Below are 19,284 nucleotides of genomic sequence, written 5' to 3'. Positions count from 1 at the left end.
CATGGGCAATTTTTCTGAGGTACATTAGTACTGTTGGTACACCAATTTTTTGGGGCCCTCGCCTACAGTGTAATCCAATTAATTTTTTCCCCACCTGCATTAAAGCTGTTTTACATCAGCTGTGCTGGGCACTGCAACGGGATATATTTATGTACCGCCGGTGGGTTCCAGGGAGCCACCCATGCTGTCGGTCCACACGGAGTTGTAACTGCATGTGTCCACTTCTAAAGAACCCCAGTCTGCCTGGGGCATGCAGTGTGGGCCGAAGCCCACCTGCATTAAACATGACATTACCTCAGCTGTGCTGGGCACTGCAATGGGATATATTTATGTACCGCCGGTGGCTTCCTGGCACCCACCCATGCTGTCGGTCCACACGGAGTTGTAACTGCATGTGTCCACTTCTAAAGAACCCCAGTCTGACTGGGGCATGCAGTGTGGGCCGAAGCCCACCTGCATTTAATCTGACGTTAGCTCTGCTGTCCAGGGCACTGCAATGGGATACATTTATGTACAGCCGGTGGGTTCCAGGGAGCCACCCATGCTGTGGGTGCACATGGAATTTCCATTGCGGAGTTGTACCTGCCTGTGACTATTTATAAAAAAAACGCGGTCTGACTGGGGCATGCAGACACCTTGACAGAATGAATAGTGTGTGGCACATAGGTTCCCCATTGCTATGCCCATGTGTGCAGCTCCAGATGGAGGTGGCACAGGATTGGATTTCTCATTGCTTCTGTACAGAATTGTGGGCTATCGCCCCGCCCCTTTTAAAGAGGGTCGCTGCCTAGCCGTGCCAACCCTCTGCAGTGTGGCTGCGGTTCCTCCTCATGGCAGACGCACTTATAAATAGACATGAGGGTGGTGTGGCATGAGGGCAGCTGAAGGCTGCGCAGGGACACTTTGGTGTGCGCTGTGGACACTGGGTCGTGTAGGGGGGGGGGGGGTTGGACAACATGTAACCCAGGAAAAGTGGCAGCGGAGTGTCATGCAGGCAGTGATTGTGCTTTGTTGGAGGTAGTGTGGTGCTTAGCTAAGGTATGCATTGCTAATGAGGGCTTTTCAGAAGTAAAAATTGTTGGGAGGGGTTGGCCCACTCTTGCCACTATTGTGGCTTAATAGTGTGACCTGGGAACTTGAGATGCAGCCCAACATGTAGCCCCTCGCCTGCCCTATCCGTTTCTGTGTCGTTCCCATCACTTTCTTGAATTGCCCAGATTTTCACAAATGGAAACCTTAGCGAGCATCAGCGATATACAAAAATGCTCGGGTCGCCCATTGACTTCAATAGGGTTTGTTACTCGAAACGAACCCTCGAGCATCGCGAAAATTTTGTCCCGAGTAACGAGTACCGGAGCATTTTGGTGCTCGCCCATCTCTAGTTTCTATGCTATCCTGGAGGAATGAAATGAAAATAGCTATAAAACTCTATGTCAACATGGGTTTATGAGGGGTTGCTCCTCTCAAACCAATCTGATCAAATTCTATGAGTAGACTGGAACGGGGATTGTCATTGGATCTTGATTTTTCCAAAGTGTTTGATACTGTGCCACATAAAAGGTTGGTATGTAAAAGGAGAATGCTTAGTCTTGGCGAGAAGGTGTGTAAGTGGGTAAGTAACTGGTCAGTGATAGAAAGCAGGAGGTGGTTATTAATAGTACACAGTCTGATTGGGTCGCCATTACCAATGAGGTAGCACAGGGGTAAAAATTGGCTCCTATAATTTTTAATATATTTATTATCAACATTGTGGAGAGATTGTACAGTAAAATAGCAATATTTGTGGTTGATGCAAAACTATGTAAAGTAATTAAAACAAGAGAGGACACAAGAGAGGTTGCAAATGGACCTGGATAAATTGGAGGCTTGGTAAAAAAAAAGTAGAAAATTAAGTTTACCATGTATAATGTTACGGCACTCTGACCCCCGAGCTCCCCGTGGCTAACCCCAAGCGGACAACTGGGCGGCGGTCCCTACTCTGGCTAGGGACCTGGCGACTACCTAGATGGAACTACCTGACGGGGGACAGAGTGCCGACAGGAAGGCAGATGGAAATGACCAAACAGAAACAGACTGAACTGCAGACAAGCTGGAGGAAGCTGACAGGCAAACTAGGATCTGGCTGAGACTAGCTGCAGACAGACTAACTAGACACTGACAGAACCAATAACTGGCAGTGAGCTCAGATCACTGCCAGTCTTTTAACTACAAGGCTCCGCCAAGGAGAGTGGGAGGGGGCAACTCCTCCCACTGCTGCATTAGAATGATGGAGGCGTGCGGGCGGCACCCTATCGGTGGACACGCCCACGCCGCCGCCCACCGGCCACCCCAAGCCGCCGGGATTGCCCCGACACCAGAGCTCCAGGACGCCGACGCCGGAGCGACGCGTGCCGACCGCGGGACTCCGCGCCGCCCTGCATGGTAACATATAAATGTAAGATTCTGCACATGAGCAGGGAAAAAACATGTCACAATAACACACTAAATGGGAAACCACTGGGTAACACTGGCATGGAAAAGGACTTGGGGATTTTAATTACCTGTAAACTCAATTATAGCAACCAGTGTCAGGAAGCTTTGGCCGAGGCAAATAGGATCACGGGGTGCATCAAATGAGGTCTAGTGGGTAGCCACCTAATTAGTGTGTCTGATTGCCCCCCCCCCCCCCCGATAGTGCTACGGATCCTGAAGCTTCTTTCCCATGACCGTATATCAGCTGCCGTTTTCACAGTAGGCCTATATACGCTGCCATCTGGGGCGTTAAAACTAACGTTTGCGTGCCTATTTACACGGCATGGGAACAGGGCGCATATACGCCGAGGCTACCATGCCATCGCCCCTTTCCCCTCCCTCCCCCCTCGCAGGCTCACCTCTGCTCTCCTCCCCGTTCACTCTTTGTTCTGCCCCATCCCGCCCCATCGTCCAGAGCCAGTAATGGGAGGGGTTGGGATGGCGCGGTGCTTAGCTCCGCCCCTATCCCACCCCCTGACATTGCACGAAGTGAGCAGGGAGGAGATCAGAGGGAGTTTAGCAGCCACACTGCTAAACTCCCTCCCACCTCTGGCAGCTGTCATGGGCTCCCATAGGAGCTTATGCAGCGCCCGAAGTATTCCGGCCCAAAAGATAGCTCCAGGACTATCCTTTGGGCCCGACGTAAAAACGCCTGGCGCTATATTAGCCGTCCGGGCGCTTTTAAGTCACAGGAATGTGACCATGTGATCTGATGCATTGGAATCCAGTGCATCAGATCACATCGTATATCGGCCGACCATGAAAACAGTGGGCCGATATACGCCCGTGGGAAAGAAGCCTGTGAACTAGAAAGCTGAAGCCCTTTTAGTATAATGTTAGAGTCAACTGGTTGTATATGCATCTTCCACACTTTATAATTACAGCCGTCCATGCTTACATGACCACCTTTCTTCTGTAAATAGAAGACACAGAACCTTCATTATCAAATCTTTCAAATCCCTACCAATCTGATGTTTATGGCATATCCTGTTCACATGTTGTGTAAAACCCATCTAATTGACCCAGTTGGGATAGTAGCAGCTTCTCTGCACATAAGAGAAGAAACAAAAAACCTTTTTTTTTAACATATCTTGTCTTTTCCCAGTAGAATTAGTAAAAGTAAATAGCAATGGCAATTAATGTGCTATAAAGGGTTTGTGCATCATAGTAGAAGAGAGAGATTTCCCTTGGTAGGTTTTAGCTATATGTCCTCCAGGCTTATCTTCTGCGGTAGCCGTCTGATTTTTGTATATCTATGTGAATTAATACCGTCAGCCGCCTTATTAATTATCTTTCTAAGAATAATTTTCTGGGTAGGAGGGGATAGAGGAGAGGAGGGAAAATAATTTAAAAATCTAAATTAATTAGTAGAGAGCCCCTAGCAAGCGCTGCGCACTTTACTTAAAAAGGGTAGGCAGGTTAGGTTTCTAATTATGTGCATGTTATATTTTTCGCCTTCTTGGCTTCCCTGTTATAAATACAGTGATTGGAATCACAGTTGTGAATAAATAAACAAAATATACTGAACAGAGCTGCATGGTGGACAAATTAATAGTTATGGGAAAACTAGATTTTTTAAAATTGTCTATTAAACATTAATGGTAACATAATGCTGCCATATGCTGCAGAGAATGCCTCCATTCCATAGGATCAGACTAGAATAATTGTGAAAAAATGGGGGCAGCGCTCCAAATGGGCTAAAGTATGCAAAAAAGGAAAATGAACAACTTACCTGAAGCATAGGCACTATACTATAAGAGAACACCAACAGGCCAAGAGAACCAGTCAAAAGTGAAATGTCGTGTTCTCCAGCCACCAATGGACACTCACATAGGGCTACCAACCAGGGTCTGTAACTAGCACTCAGAGAATGGAATTAAACACACTAATGTGAGGCTATGGACAATAATTGTTACCCGATGTATAGGCACTACTCCATAAGAGTGTACTGTTACACCAACGGGCCAAGAGAACCAGTCAAACAGGGAAATGTCGTGTTCTCCAGCCACAATGGACACTCACATAGGGCAGTAACCACTCATATGGACACTCACCAACCAGGGTCCGTAACTAGCACTCAAAGAATGGAATTAAACACACTCATGTGAGTCTATGGACAATAATTGTTACCCGATGTATAGGCACTACTACCCCATAAGAGTATACTGTAACAGCAACGGGCCAAGAGGCTAGTCTTACTGTGTGTTTTATAAAGGAGAATTAGTAACCCTGAAATGCGTTGCACTATTAGATGCACTTACAGATGGATATGTGTTGCCAATCAATCCTTCTGGTTTCACATTTGTGATGTGCCTATATAGTTACTGAAACTAGTGGAGGTTAATTTCTGCTAAATTAAGGGGGTTCCAATGCCAATGGGACGATATCCAGGGTAAGTCTATAAATTAGTGTCCATAGTCGCATAACAACATGTTTCATTCCATTCTCTGAGTGCTGGCTACTTTTCTTGTCTTTCCATAGGCTCAGACTACACAAAGGTTTTGTTTATGGTTTGTATGCATGGAGATACATGGGTCTACATAGGAGCTGTATGCACTAGATAGTATGAGATTCTGTTTGCAAACCCACCTATTTATTGTTTTAGGATACTCTGGAGCTAATTGGTTGCAAAATGCCTTCTAAAAATCTTCATATTTTTCAAAGACTTTAAAATCTTTTCGTGTGCTTCACTGGCCTACGACAGAATTTGTTTCCAGAAGAAAGGCCTTCGGTCTATAAATTAGGATCTTATCAATTCTAAACATTTTTGTAATTGGCTTTTATTAAACATATTGAAACATCTGGCTTCTAGAGCTTTCATGTATTCCAATACATAGATAGCTGCAAAGTTCCATTCACTATCAATTCTCTCCGACAGATGCTCTAATGGCTGATCACCAACCTTCTACTAAAGGACAAAGGCTCCGAACATGAGTGGAAACGCATTGTGCCTGGCTGTGCTATTTTTACATTTGGGAAAAAAGTTAGTTTTTTCCACATTCCCTCGGATCCATCCATGCTTTGGTCAAAGAGCAAAAGAGCAGTTCTATATTCCATTGTCAATTTTGTTTGTATGTGCATTTGATTGTCCTTCCCTGCTGGGAATCAACGCTGATGATCTAGCTGGCAGCTCCTGTTTAGATTGCTAAACTCCATGAGGTATCGGCATAACCTATCAGCACAACCCAGCCAGGTTACAGTCCATAGCTACATACAGTTCTTTCTATTCTCATTGTTGTAGTACGGCTGCATCCAAAAAGTGCTTTGTCTCTCTCGCTTTAGTGCCCTTTCTACTGCTTTTTTAGTTTGGAGTTTGGAATCTATTACTGCTATAGATAAGAATTGGACTTTCTGCAGATAAGCGAAGTTGGCAGAATATGACAGCTATCATTAAACCTTTGGGAAACGATAATGCTTCTGTCATTATCCGTGAACATGTTGCCAAATTGGATAGGGTGGGGGGAGAGCCATTCATGATCTGTTGTTGAATCCATGGCAGTCACTTCTGGCTTTCTATGACAATAGTTAACAAGGCACCTTATATCTCTGTATGGGGTAGTAGTAGGTGGAGTTCTTGTTCCTAGAGGTTGAGATTTAATGGAGGAGATCTCCACATGGGGGTATTCCTAAATAACTTTGTGTGAGATTTCTGCCATTAAAAAGTCACACATTCTTCTGTAAGTCCTACGTTACTTCTATAAAAAGTGAAAGAGGCCTGGCTGGAGGGGGCAGGGCTGTCTGCGGACCACTAAATTCACTATAATTTACCCTAGAAACTTGCGTAAATTATAGAGCAAATCTATGGCAGGTTTTACCAGCCATAGATTTCAGCATGTGCTCCAGCTTTAACATTTGAAACATTTTACTCAATGGTCACTTATCTGAGCGCGGCATGTAAAACGCCAATCTTAGATAAATGTGCCCTATAGACTTGGATTAACTAAAATTTTGGGAATTTGTCATACACTGAGGTGCAGAAAGTATATGGAATTTAGGATGTAACTGCACTTTCTAAAAACTTTTGTCATGTCATAGGGACAGGTTTGCTTACAATCGATATAACGAGGCAGATGAAGTGCTTGTTTGAGCTGAAGATGAACTCAATAGAAAGTCAAGGAGTTCATCTTCAGCCATCAAGCAGGGACAGTGCTGGGACAAGCACTTCAACTGGGTTGTTCTAGCGATTAGTGGGGGCCTTACAACGCAGAGCCACAGCGAACAAAACTTTCGACATGGCGGAGACAAGTGCTTCTAAACTGCATTGGGGAATACATCTGAACAGTGAGTATGGCTTATTTTTTTGTATTTAACCCGTTCCCTGTCCATACAATTTTTTTTGCTGTCAGAAAACCATAACTCAAAAATACACTTATCACTGTGTAATGCTAATCAATATTAAAATAATTAACCTACCTGTTTTTCTCCACTCGGCTTTTTATGATTTAATAGCAGCTCAACTGCTCCAACCACTTCTTTCCTTATGGCATGTAGTAATGCATCTCCAACATAGACATTAAAACTTAGCAAGAGCTCGATCAGTTCAAGGTTTTCATTTTCAATGGCAATTAATAGCGCTGTTCTTCCCAAGGGGTCAATACAGTTAATATTGATTTTGAAATAAATTTCAGCTTCTTCAAGCGATTGCTTTACGCTGGCGAAATCACCTTTCTCCACTGAAGTCAGGTAGGCTTTCTCATAGAAGGAGAGTTCAGACTCTGAGCGTACAATCCGAAGAGGGATCCGGTCTTGGAAATGAGAATTGTTACCTTTACTTTTGTAATAAAACTGAGCCATATTTTATGCCATCACTTCCTGTTTCTGGAAGAAAAAAAAACCAATCAATAAGTATCGTCAAAGCATTCTTATTATCTCGTACTTATAATATACTATGACACAGAAAAACAGCCAGTGGGAGTGAACTCATTGAAACCTATGGATTTTAATGGTTGCAGCTCCCGTGGCTGATTTTCTGTACGCAAAAACGTGCTGCCCTATCTTTCGTGCAGCAAAATCACATGAAAAATACACATAGGTCAATGAACCCATTGAAATCAATGGGATCTAGTTACTATGTATTTTTTACGTGTATAATACAGACAAAATATGTGGTATATTTACACCTGTGTGAATACAGCCTTTAAGAGACCTCCAGTCAGGAGCTCAGACTTGATATGTAAGTCAATACCTATGGAAGATGATTACCTGCTATTTATGTTTCCTCAGCTCTTTCTCTTTGGCTGCTTCTTATGTATATTAGGAAAGAGCTGTGACATGTGACTAAACAGTAAATTAGCTGTAGGGTCTCAAGTAGTCTGAGACACACCCCATCTCAACATTGGCTCCAACTGCATCCACTGCAGCCTGAGCCCAATGATGAGACAGGGGGTGTGTCCCAGACTATCTCAAACTAAGCATTGTAGCTAAACTATAGTCACAGATCACAAGTCCAAATACACCTCAGCTAAAAAGCAGCCAAGAGAAAGAACTGAGGAAACATAAATAGCAGGTAAACATTTCCTGTAGGTATTGACTTACATATGAATTTTACGCTTCCGGATGATGGGTTATTTTAAGGCCAAAAGTTGCTTGGTTCTTAAAAAGTACCTGCACTTTCACCTTTTTAGTGCTTCTGCTCCTTTGGCTGTTTTCAGCTCTTTCTGCCAGCTGAAGACAGCTCCATATAGTGCTTATATAGCGCTATACAGAGCCGTCTTAACCTTCTGGAAAAAGCCGAACCCGGACGACGGAAAAGAACGCTGCGAAGGGGAAAGTGCAGGTACTTTTTAAGGAGTTGGATATATGATGAAATGGGATGGGAAAAAGTATTGTGCGAGTAGCATGACTATAACTGTCTTACAACTTTTGCTCTTTGCACTACAAAGAGTCTACTGTATGTCTAGTCCTAGCCATGCTGCTTTGAAGAATATAACTGCAGGTTTCATAAGACCATCCTGTCTCCTGAAGACTTCATGTCTTAAAAGCACATAGAGAAGGGTTTATAGTGACAAATTTAACTTTATGTTTCATCAGTTTGAAGTCTACATCCATAGGGAATATGAATTAAGCATAAATATGGGAATAGGAGTTAAGCTGAAAAACACAGTAGGCTACCCAGCAATGCGACACATGAAACATTCTATTATGGCATACTTATTAGTACACTAAAGAGATAATTATACAATGAAGTAAAACGTACACAGTCTAATTACTTGCTTTCTGTAGGCCATTGTTTTGTTGACCCAGATATTTACAATGCAAGCAGCTAACTATGGACCCTTTTTCCACGGGCCAATAAATCGTTCAGATTTCCACATCCGGCAAAAATCTGAACAATTATCATTCAGTGTAAATGGATTCCCCCGACTGAATGATAACCAAGCATTGGTTCGCTTCTCATTCGTCGTTCAGTTTCGATATGCAGAAAAGGGAATGACAGATCGGCCCATGAAAACAGGTAGTTATTCACTTATGAACAATTGCCTGTTTATTGGGAATGAAGGCGGGCAGCTCTACCTCCATTTACTGGGCAATGCTCGTTCCTGTGTAAAAGCGCAGGAACGATCACTGGCATGACCTGCTGGGCATCTGTGCCCCACAAGTCGCTCGGTGTAACAGGGCTCTGTGGTTGATGCTGAGGTCCATAATGGCCAATAAAGTGCAAAGACTTGTATATGGAAATCGCTGTACATGGGTTGTATCACAGGCATTCTGTTAGTGTTTCCAAGGGAGTACAAGGGAAGAGTGAATGAAGTCCAAAGCGACCGATTAAGTGCTAATTTTTATCCCTTAAGAACTGGAGTGCTTTGATCCTTAAAGACCGGGCACTTTTTAGTGATATTACGTATTTGGTGGTTTTATGGCCCTTTTTTTTCTTGGGCTGTCAAAATAACTTTTGCTCTTTTTTTTTCGTGACTTAGAACTATTTTTAAAAACCTTCTTTCGCTGAACAATTTTTTAACTTTTTGTTTTATTTGGGTATTGTGTACAAAAAGTTAAAAAATATTTTTTAGATCTCTAGTTCTTTATTTTTGAAATTAGTACATTGTGACGTCCTCCTAGGAGTCAGTCATAACTCGGTGCTTGCACCAGGGGACTTTACCTTACCAAAATAATGCACATGAATAGGTTCCCCATTTTGTTTTGAATGTTTTCATAGATGATTTGTATAGTTTCGGATTACAGGGCGGAAAAGGTGACCGCTTATGTTGGCATGGGCGATGGGTTGTTTTGGTTTTTTTTTTGTATATATAATTGTATTTTATTCTGTAATTTTTTTAAACTTATTTTTGTAATTTTTTTTTAACATCTATGGCTCCCATGACGTCATGTAAGACATCTACAGGTCATTCACATTCATTTTTTTTCTAATTTTGCAGTTTTCCAATGTAATTTGGGTATTCATAGGAACAGCATCCACAGGAACTGCAGTTACAGGGGAAAACATTCCACTATAGTGACACTAGTCACTGGCAGAGCTCAGCTGGATCAGCTAAAAGCCAGCAGTTCTGCCATGCCAGGGGACACCGGGAGATCATGTGATTGATGGGTTCAATAGAGGAAATGGTACAGATGCTTTCTCCATTCTCTACATAACACTCATTGAGAAGACAAAAGTGCTGTGTTCTCCACCAGATCCTAGGCTGTCTCTGACAGCCAAACACCCAACTTGCTCCTGCTAGATTGCGCCTTACATTTACTATGATGCAGGATTAAAGCACAGCACAAGCCTCTTAATACACTTATGGGTCTGGTAGCACTTCTGTGTGCCAGACTGAAAACTATGCCAACTCAGAGCTGGCCTTGGTTTCTGCTATATCCTACAACAATTTCTGGCATACATTATAGTAAATGCGACAAGCCGCATACAGCCAAGCCCCTAAAGCAAGGCTTCATCCACCTTTCTAAAAAGTGGCTGGGCCCAGCATAAAAACTATAAAAGTCACAATTTTGTCACATCAAAAAACTATCATACAAAAGATAATAGTTGTGCTCTTTTTATAATAAAAAATATGTTTTGTGTGGTGCCTTATTACACCCTTTTTATTTTTCCGTGGACAGAGATGTATGAGGGCTTGCTTTTGTGGGATAACTTATAGTTTCTATTGGTATCATTCTCAGGTATACACGACTTTTAGATCAATTTTTATTCCTGTTTTGAGGAAGTGAGATGAACAGAAAACAGCTATTTTGGAATTATTTTTTTAGTTTTTTTGTGGAATTTACTGTGCCAGATAAATAGTGTAATATTTATTTGAAAAGGTATTTTTTTTATTCTTTCAATATTTAAAAGATTGTGTAACAGATTTTCTTTCTGTAAAACCACTTAGATGCTGCAGTCAACAATAACTGTGGCATCCGAGGGGTTAAACATTGAAGAGGCATTATTAGATAAGCAATAATCAAATTTCATTCCTTTTTTAGGGAACAAAATGATTGCCTTATTTGACAACCAGAGAGTAAATATGTTCTCTGATTGATAAGTGAAGTGTGATAACATGAACAGAAACCCATTTTACCACTTCTCTTGGCTAGAATAACAGAAAGGAAAATCACAGAACTGTTCTCTGTTGCCTGCTCCTTGCTGTCCCCTGCTTGTGCTCTTCACATTACAGCTGTAAATTTAGTATTTCCACTTTCACTTCAAATGGCTGTAGCTCTGGTTAGATCGGGGCTACAGACACACTTGGCTTTAAAATGAGACTAAAAGCGTGTCTATAGCCATGAAAGAACTGGAGCTACAGCCATTTGATGTCGAACAAGTTCTGTTCATTTGAAACTGTACTATCCTTTTTCAGTTGTCATGGTAATCATTGGGGGAATGTTAAAGGGGTTGTACAACCACTTTAGTTTTAAATAGCTCTTAATGATATAAACAACTAAAAGAAGTAAAGGCCCATTTAGATGGGACAAATGTCGGGATCCCAGCCGCCCCTCTACATTCACTTAACATAGCGACCGTTCAGTACTGCTTCTATTTACACTGAATGCTCATCATTCTGAATTTTAAGGTGCATAAAATTCTGAACGATGATTGTTCAGTGTAAAAAGCCACCGTTCAGCACTGAATCGCCACTATATTAAGTGAGTGGAGAGGGGAGGGGGAAAGCAAGGAGAGAAATCTCCTCCAACTGCACCGCTGTGAAGCAGTGATACTCGCTCCTGTGCAAAAGGCTGTGAGCAGGTACTCGCGGGGACGAGTGTCGGGCATCGTTTGCCTGACATTCGTCCCGTCTAAATGGTCCTTAATGCTCAACTCCCAACACTTCTGCTCTCAGGCTCGCCTGTCTCTGTACTTACTGCTTCATCAAAAAGGACATGTATGCCCTGCAACTAGAAATGAGCGAGCATACTCGTTAAGGCGATTTACCCGAGAGAGCATCGCTTCTTTCGAGTACCTGCTGGCTCGTCCCTGAAGATTCGGTGGGGGGGCTGCGGGGGGCGGGGGCGGCGTGGGGTGGAGAGTGAGAGATCTCTCTCTCTCTCCCAATCCCCTCCGCAACCCCCGCTTACCCCCGCCCCCCCCCCCCCCCGAATCTTTAGGAACGAGCCAGCAAGTACTCGAAAAAGGCGATGCTCTCTCGAGTAAATCGCCTTAACGAGTATACTCGCTCATCTCTACCTGCAACCACTCAGTGGCAACAGTGGTGATGTATGGATCATCAGTGATTGGCTGCAATGGTCTTATTTTTGTCTAGCTGTAGCAGTAATTACAGGGACCAGCCCTTTGTTTAGCAAATCTTTCCCATTGTATCAAACCATATTACAGTAGTCATCAGAGACTTACATACATATCATATATTGCAAAAGCCAAACATATCCAGATGTAGCACATATTACCTTATCATTTAAATGCAACTAGTCATGTTCCCCCCGCACCATAAACTAAGTTTTTTAATACTCACCAGCTTGTGCGCGGCACAAAAATCTGACTCTTTTCAGAGTCTCATGTGTGCACTGCCCTATTCAAGTATGTAGGAGACCACGCACACGAAACGCTGGGGAGAGTCAGATTTGTGTGCACTCCACAATGTTCGGAGGGGGACACCACAGGAACCAGGGAGACGATGGGTATCAAAAAATACATCACCCAGTTCCCTGTCAGCCCCCCTAACAGCACCCAAACTTAGTTTATGATACTGTGAGGATGTGACAGGTTCCCTTTAACGCCTTATGATAATTCAGCTATGTACTACAATGCTAGAAATCGCATTTTCACGATACCCCAGTCATCTTATTGACTGCTACATCTGTACTCTATTATATTTGATTTACACATTTCCTCTCTTTTAGTAGGGTTTTATTATATCCCCAAGTGCAGCACATTGTGGGTTTACTTTTCCAATGTCATTATTATTCTAATTAAAGGGTAAACTATAGAAAAGAGTAATCCCTAAATACGTGATAAAACCGCGCACTATTATAAAGCTCGTGACTAGGAACAGCACATCGATGACTCACAGATCTAGGACTGAAATAACATTTCAATCCACAGACTCACACACCTCCCCATGCCTTCATTATAAACCTCTCTGTCTATGACTTCTGCTCACTGCCATATACAGAAGAATATTTTAGATTGATTCTAGCAAATAAATCAATATGAGGACAAAACAGAATTATAGTTCGAAAACACTTGTATACAGCTATTGAAATGATAGTAAAAATTACAGAAATAATATCACTAGCTACTGCTATTTCACCAACACTAACCAAAAATTATATTATTGATGTGAATTTAAAGGAGTCTTAATTGCAAGTTTAATGAGATTAGAAAAAAAGTTAGCTTTTTTCCCCTCTAAAATCAGCATCATTCTGTAGTCCATGACCCATGTCTGGTATTGCAGCTCAGCCCCATTAATTTTAATTTAGCTAGTTACTAGAGATGAGCGAGCACCAAAATGCTCGGGTGCTCGTTACTCGGGACGAAATTTTCGCGATGCTCGAGGGTTCGTTTCAAGTAACGAACCCCATTGAAGTCAATGGGCGACCCGAGCATTTTTGTATTTCGCCGATGCTCGCTAAGGTTTTCATGTGTGAAAATCTGGGCAATTCAAGAAAGTGATGGGAACGACACAGCAACGGATAGGGCAGGCGAGGGGCTACATGTTGGGCTGCATCTCAAGTTCCCAGGTCCCACTATTAAGCCACAATAGCAGCAAGAGTGGGCCCCCCCCCAACAATTTTTACTTCTGAAAAGCCCTCATTAGCAATGCATACCTTAGCTAAGCACCACACTACCTCCAACAAAGCACAATCAGTGCCTGTATGACACTCCGCTGCCACTTCTCCTGGGTTACATGCTGCCCATGTAAAAAATTGGTTCAGGTGCAAGTTTCAACGCTTTAATGAGCATTGAAACGTATAAAAATTGTTTACAAAAATGATATGACTGAGCCTTGTGGGCCTAAGAAAAATTGCCTGTTCGGCGTGATTACCTCAGGTTTCAGGAGGAGGAGCAGGAGGAGGAGGATGAATATTATACACAGATTGATGAAGCTAAAAGGTCCACGTTTTTGATGGTGATAGAGAACAATGCTTCCACCCGTGGGTGCAGCCTACATATTGTTTAGGTATCGCTGCTGTCCGCTGGTGGAGAAGAGAAGTCTGGGGAAATCCAGCCTTTGTTCATCTTGATGAGTGTAAGCCTGTCGGCACTGTCGGTTGACAGGCGGGTACGCTTATCCGTAATGATTCCCCCAGCCGCACTAAACACCCTCTCTGACAAGACGCTAGCCGCAGGACAAGCAAGCACCTCCAGGGCATAGAGCGCGAGTTCAGGCCACGTGTCCAGCTTCGACACCCAGTAGTTGTAGGGGGCAGAGGCGTCACGGAGGATGGTCGTGCGATCGGCTACGTACTCCCTCACCATCCTTTTACAGTGCTCCCGCCGAGTCAGCCTTGACTGGGGACCGGTGACACAGTCTTGCTGGGGAGCCAGAAAGCTGTCAAAGGCCTTAGAGAGTGTTCCCCTGCCTGTGCTGTACATGCTGCCTGATCTCTGCGCCTCCCCTGCTACCTGGCCCTCGGAACTGCGCCTTCTGCCACTAGCGCTGTCGCATGGGAATTTTACCATCAGCTTGTCCGCCAGGGTCCTGTGGAATAGCATCACTATCGAACCCCTTTCCTCTTCGGGTATGAGAGTGGAAATGTTCTTCTTATACCGTGGGTCGAGCAGTGTGTACACCCAGTAATCCGTAGTGGCCAGAATGCGTGTAACGCGAGGGTCACGAGAAAGGCATCCTAACATGAAGTCAGCCATGTGTGCCAGGGTACCTGTACGCAACACATGGCTGTCCTCACTAGGAAGATCACTTTCAGGATCCTCCTCCTCCTCAGGCCATACACGCTGAAAGGATGACAGGCAAGCAGCATGGGTACCCTCAGCAGTGGGCCAAGCTGTCTCTTCCCCCTCCTCCTCATCCTCCTCATGCTCCTCCTCCTCCTCAACGCGCTGAGATATAGACAGGAGGGTGCTCTGACTATCCAGCGACATACTGTCTTCCCCCGCCTCCATTTCCGAGCGCAAAGCGTCTGCCTTTATGCTTTGCAGGGAACTTCTCAAGAGGCATAGCAGAGGAATGGTGACGCTAATGATTGCAGCATCACCGCTCACCATCTGGGTAGACTCCTCAAAGTTTCCAAGGACCTGGCAGATGTCTGCCAACCAGGCCCACTCTTCTGTAAAGAATTGAGGAGGCTGACTCCCACTGCGCCGCCCATGTTGGAGTTGGTATTCCACTATAGCTCTACGCTGCTCATAGAGCCTAGCCAACATGTGGAGCGTAGAGTTCCACCATGTGGACACGTCGCACAGCAGTCTGTGCACTGGCAGATGAAACCGATGTTGCAGGGTGCGCAGGGTGGCAGCGTCTGTGTGGGACTTGCGGAAATGTGCGCAGAGCCGGCGCACCTTTCCGAGCAGGTCTGACAAGCGTGGGTAGCTTTTCAGAAAGCGCTGAACCACCAAATTAAAGACGTGGGCCAGGCATGGCACGTGCGTGAGGCTGCCGAGCTGCAGAGCCGCCACCAGGTTACGGCCGTTGTCACACACGACCATGCCTGGTTGGAGGTTCAGCGGCGCAAGCCAGCGGTCGATCTGCTCTGTCAGACCCTGCAGCAGTTCGTGGGCCGTGTGCCTCTTCTCTCCTAAGCTGAGTAGTTTCAGCACGGCCTGCTGACGCTTGCCCACCGCTGTGCTGCCGTGCCGCGCGACACCGACTGCTGGCGACGTGCTGGTGCTGACACATCTTGATTGCGAGACAGAGGTTGCGTAGGAGGAGGAGGAGGGTGGTTTAGTGGAGGAAGCATACACCGCCCGCAATTCTGGGGGTGGGTAGGACGTAAGCAGTCCCAGGCTCTGACTCTGTCCCAGCCTCCACTAAATTCACCCAATGTGCCGTCAGGGAGATATAGTGGCCCTGCCCGCCTGTGCTTGTCCACGTGTCCGTTGTTAAGTGGACCTTGGCAGTAACTGCGTTGGTGAGGGCGCGTACAATGTTGCGGGAGACGTGGTCGTGCAGGGCTGGGACGGCACATCGGGAAAAGTAGTGGCGACTGGGAACTGAGTAGCGCGGGGCCGCCGCCGCCATCATACCTTTGAAAGCCTCCGTTTCCACAACCCTATACGGCAGCATCTCCAGGCTGATACATTTGGCTATGTGCACGTTTAACGCTTGAGCGTGCGGGTGCGTGGCGGCGTACTTGCGCTTGCGCTCCAACATTTGCGCTAGCGACGGCTGGACCACTGTTCGTCAGTCGTCTGCACTCTCAGTGAAAAACTGCCAGACCTTTGAACACCTCGGCCTCTGCAGGGTGGCATGGCGCGAGGAGGCGCTTTGGGAAACAGTTGGTGGATTATTCGGTCTGGCCCTGCCTCTACCCCTGGCCACCGCACTGCCTCTTCCAACCTGCCCTGCTGCTGCACTTGCCTCCCCCTCTGAAGACCTGTCCTCAGTAGGCGTAGCAAACTAGGTGGGGTCAGTCACCTCATCGTCCTGCTGCTCTTCCTCCGAATCCTCTGTGCGCTCCTCCCTCGGACTTACTCCACTTACTACTACCTGAGTGATAGACAACTGTGTCTCATCGTCATCGTCATCGTCCTCCTCACCCACTGAAAGCTCTTGAGACAGTTGCCGGAAGTCCCCAGCCTCATCCCCCGGACCCCGGGAACTTTCCAAAGGTTGGGCATCGGTCACGACAAACTCCTCCAGTGGGAGAGGATTCGGAACCATTGCTGCCCATTCTGGGCAGGGGCCCGAGAACAGTTCCTGGAGTCTGCCTGCTCCTCAGAATGTGTCATTGTAATGGAGTGAGGAGGCTGGGAGGAAGGAGGAGCAGCAGCCAGAGGATTCAGAGTTGCAGCAGAACTCTGGGTGGTCGATAGATTGCTGGATGCACTTTCTGCCATCCACGACAGGACCTGCTCACACTGCTCATTTTCTAATAAAGGTCTACCGCGTGGACCCATTAATTGTGAGATGAATGTGGGGACGCCAGAAACGTGCCTCTCTCCTAATCCGCAGCAGTCGGCTGCGATACACCTGGATCAGGAGCTCGGCCTGTGCCCACACCCTGACTTGGGCCTCCGCATCCTCGCCCGCGTCCACGTCCTCTAGGCCTACCCCTACCCCTCAGCATGCTGTATTACCAGTAGTGCGGAAACAGAACGCTGTAATTAAATGTGCCGCTTATTGGCCTGTGGTTAGAGGCTGACTTCGCTTACGGAACGCACAGCAGAGGCAGGAAAGAATTTTGCGCAAGCCTGCTGTAACACTTAGCTGGCTGCATATGAATTAGGACAACTACCCCCAGCAGAGACGCAGTACACTGAGGACGGTCACAGGCAGCCCAAATAGATTTTTTTTCCCAAATTTTTTTGGAAAACCCCACTGCCTATATAGACTGTATATGTCTTTCACTGTCCCTGCCTCACCACCACTACTGGCCCTGGACTATGTAAAATTACTGCAGACTGTTTCACTCTGGACAGGATGACAGCGGTGATGTAAGAGGCAGCGCAGAGCCAGGAAAGAATTTTGCGCAAGCCTGCTGTAACACTTAGCTGGCTGCGTATGAATTAGGACAACTACCCCCAGCAGAGACGCAGTACAGTCAGGACGGTCACAGGCAGCCCAAATAGATTTTTTTTCCCAAATTTTTTTGGAAAAGCCCACTGCCTATATAGACTGTATATGTTTTTCACTGTCCCTGCCTCACCACCACTACTGGCCCTGGACTATGTAAAATTACTGCAGGACGCAATGCTCTGCACGCAATGCTCTGCACGGCCGATATACAAAAAAAAAATGTGCAACACTGCAAAAAGCAGCCTCAACACTACTGCACACGGTCAGATGTGACCCTAAGAAGGATCGTTGGGGTTCTTGAAGCCTAAAATCAATCCTAACACTCTCCCTATAGCAGCTCCGGCATCAGCAGCACTTTCCCTGATCTCTGTCAGAATGCATCTGTGGCGAGCCGCGGGAGGGGCCGATTTATATACTCGGGTGACACCTGATCTCGCCAGCCACTCACTGCAGGGGGGTGGTATAGGGCTTGAACGTCGCAGGGGGAAGTTGTAATGCCTTCCCTGTCTTTCTATTGGCAAGCAAAGCGCGCTAACGTCTCAGAGATGAAAGTGAAAGTAACTCGAACATCGCGTGGTGCTCGCCTCTTGTAACGAGCATCTCGAACACGCTAATACTCGAACGAGTATCAAGCTTGGACGAGTACGTTTGCTCATCTCTACTAGTTACCTAATCTCATAAAACAACTTTAAAGCATCCATCAGATATTCTGAATCACAAGATATTCTAAACCATAAACTTGTAATATACTGCAGAATCAATGAATAGCAAAACACCATTCCTATGACTTGGCCATTTTACACTGGTTGGGGTAAAGACTATGGATATCATCAGTACAGCACATGCTGTAAAGGTAAAGAGCAGTACAGTACGTGTAGTGTAGGTAGATATTAGTACAGTTAGAGAGCAGTATGGTACATGTAGTGCATGTGAAAGAAGGGGCCCCGGGGTGGTTTTCAGGCCCTTACCAGGTTCAAGGATTGGGGCCTTTCTCCAACTTACACCTGTTCCTGAGTGCTAACCACCAATGGTAAAAAGCATTTCCTCTCCTCCCAAGGGTCAGCATTTGGGATCACCCCCCCAGTCTCAGACACTGGCCCATAATGATGGAAATAGGCCCGGCCACATGCCTGCAACAACAGGGGCATAGAACAGAAGCAAGACCAATCATAAAGCTTCAATGGTTTATTTAATGAACTAAAAGAGCAGGAATTAACTAATAGCTTATATCGGAGGTGCAAGTCTTCAAACAGCGTGAAGTTTTGGTAAACAGTCCATTAATAGCAGTTACATGCCTGACCCTCAATATTGAAGAATGACAGCCTCTCTCTCTCTGCCCCAAGACTCAGGTCACTTAGTTGACTGATCCTAAAAATCAATGCCAGTCTATTAAGAAATCACAAGTGTTTCTGTAAAGTCCTTCTTGCAATGCCTCAATGGTGAGGTCAGAAGCTGAGTCACCAATGACAGCAGTGGATCTGTCAGGTGATCAGTTGATCTCAAGAGTATGAGGATTTACTAGAAATCAGAAGCTCTCTACCCCATGCTTGGCTTCTATCTTTAGGATGGATAATGAGCAACTGGAGGCAGTGTCAGAGGGCCTCAGACAGCACCCAACTAGCAGCCACAACTCACTATCAGATTATCTTAGTATAGACTCCTCCTAGGGTAGAAGCTAAATTTTAGT

General features: G+C 45.5%; 1 protein-coding gene across 1 annotated transcript in view; it reads right to left on the bottom strand.

The window, feature by feature from the left end:
- The window catches only part of TRPC4 (transient receptor potential cation channel subfamily C member 4), a 187,040-nt gene that overhangs the window by 101,235 nt on the left and 66,521 nt on the right, over positions 1-19,284 (bottom strand). Inside the window, exon 2 of the mRNA XM_066582564.1 lies at positions 6,925-7,329. Within this exon, the coding sequence (XP_066438661.1) occupies positions 6,925-7,305 (381 nt within the window). The 5' untranslated portion in view covers positions 7,306-7,329. The remainder of the gene's footprint in view (positions 1-6,924; positions 7,330-19,284) is intronic.

This window comes from Eleutherodactylus coqui, chromosome 1, assembly GCF_035609145.1.
Source record: "Eleutherodactylus coqui strain aEleCoq1 chromosome 1, aEleCoq1.hap1, whole genome shotgun sequence".
NCBI lineage: Eukaryota > Metazoa > Chordata > Amphibia > Anura > Eleutherodactylidae > Eleutherodactylus > Eleutherodactylus coqui.
The sequence above is the reverse complement of the archived record's forward strand: the minus strand, read 5'-3'. Positions and strand labels throughout refer to the sequence as shown.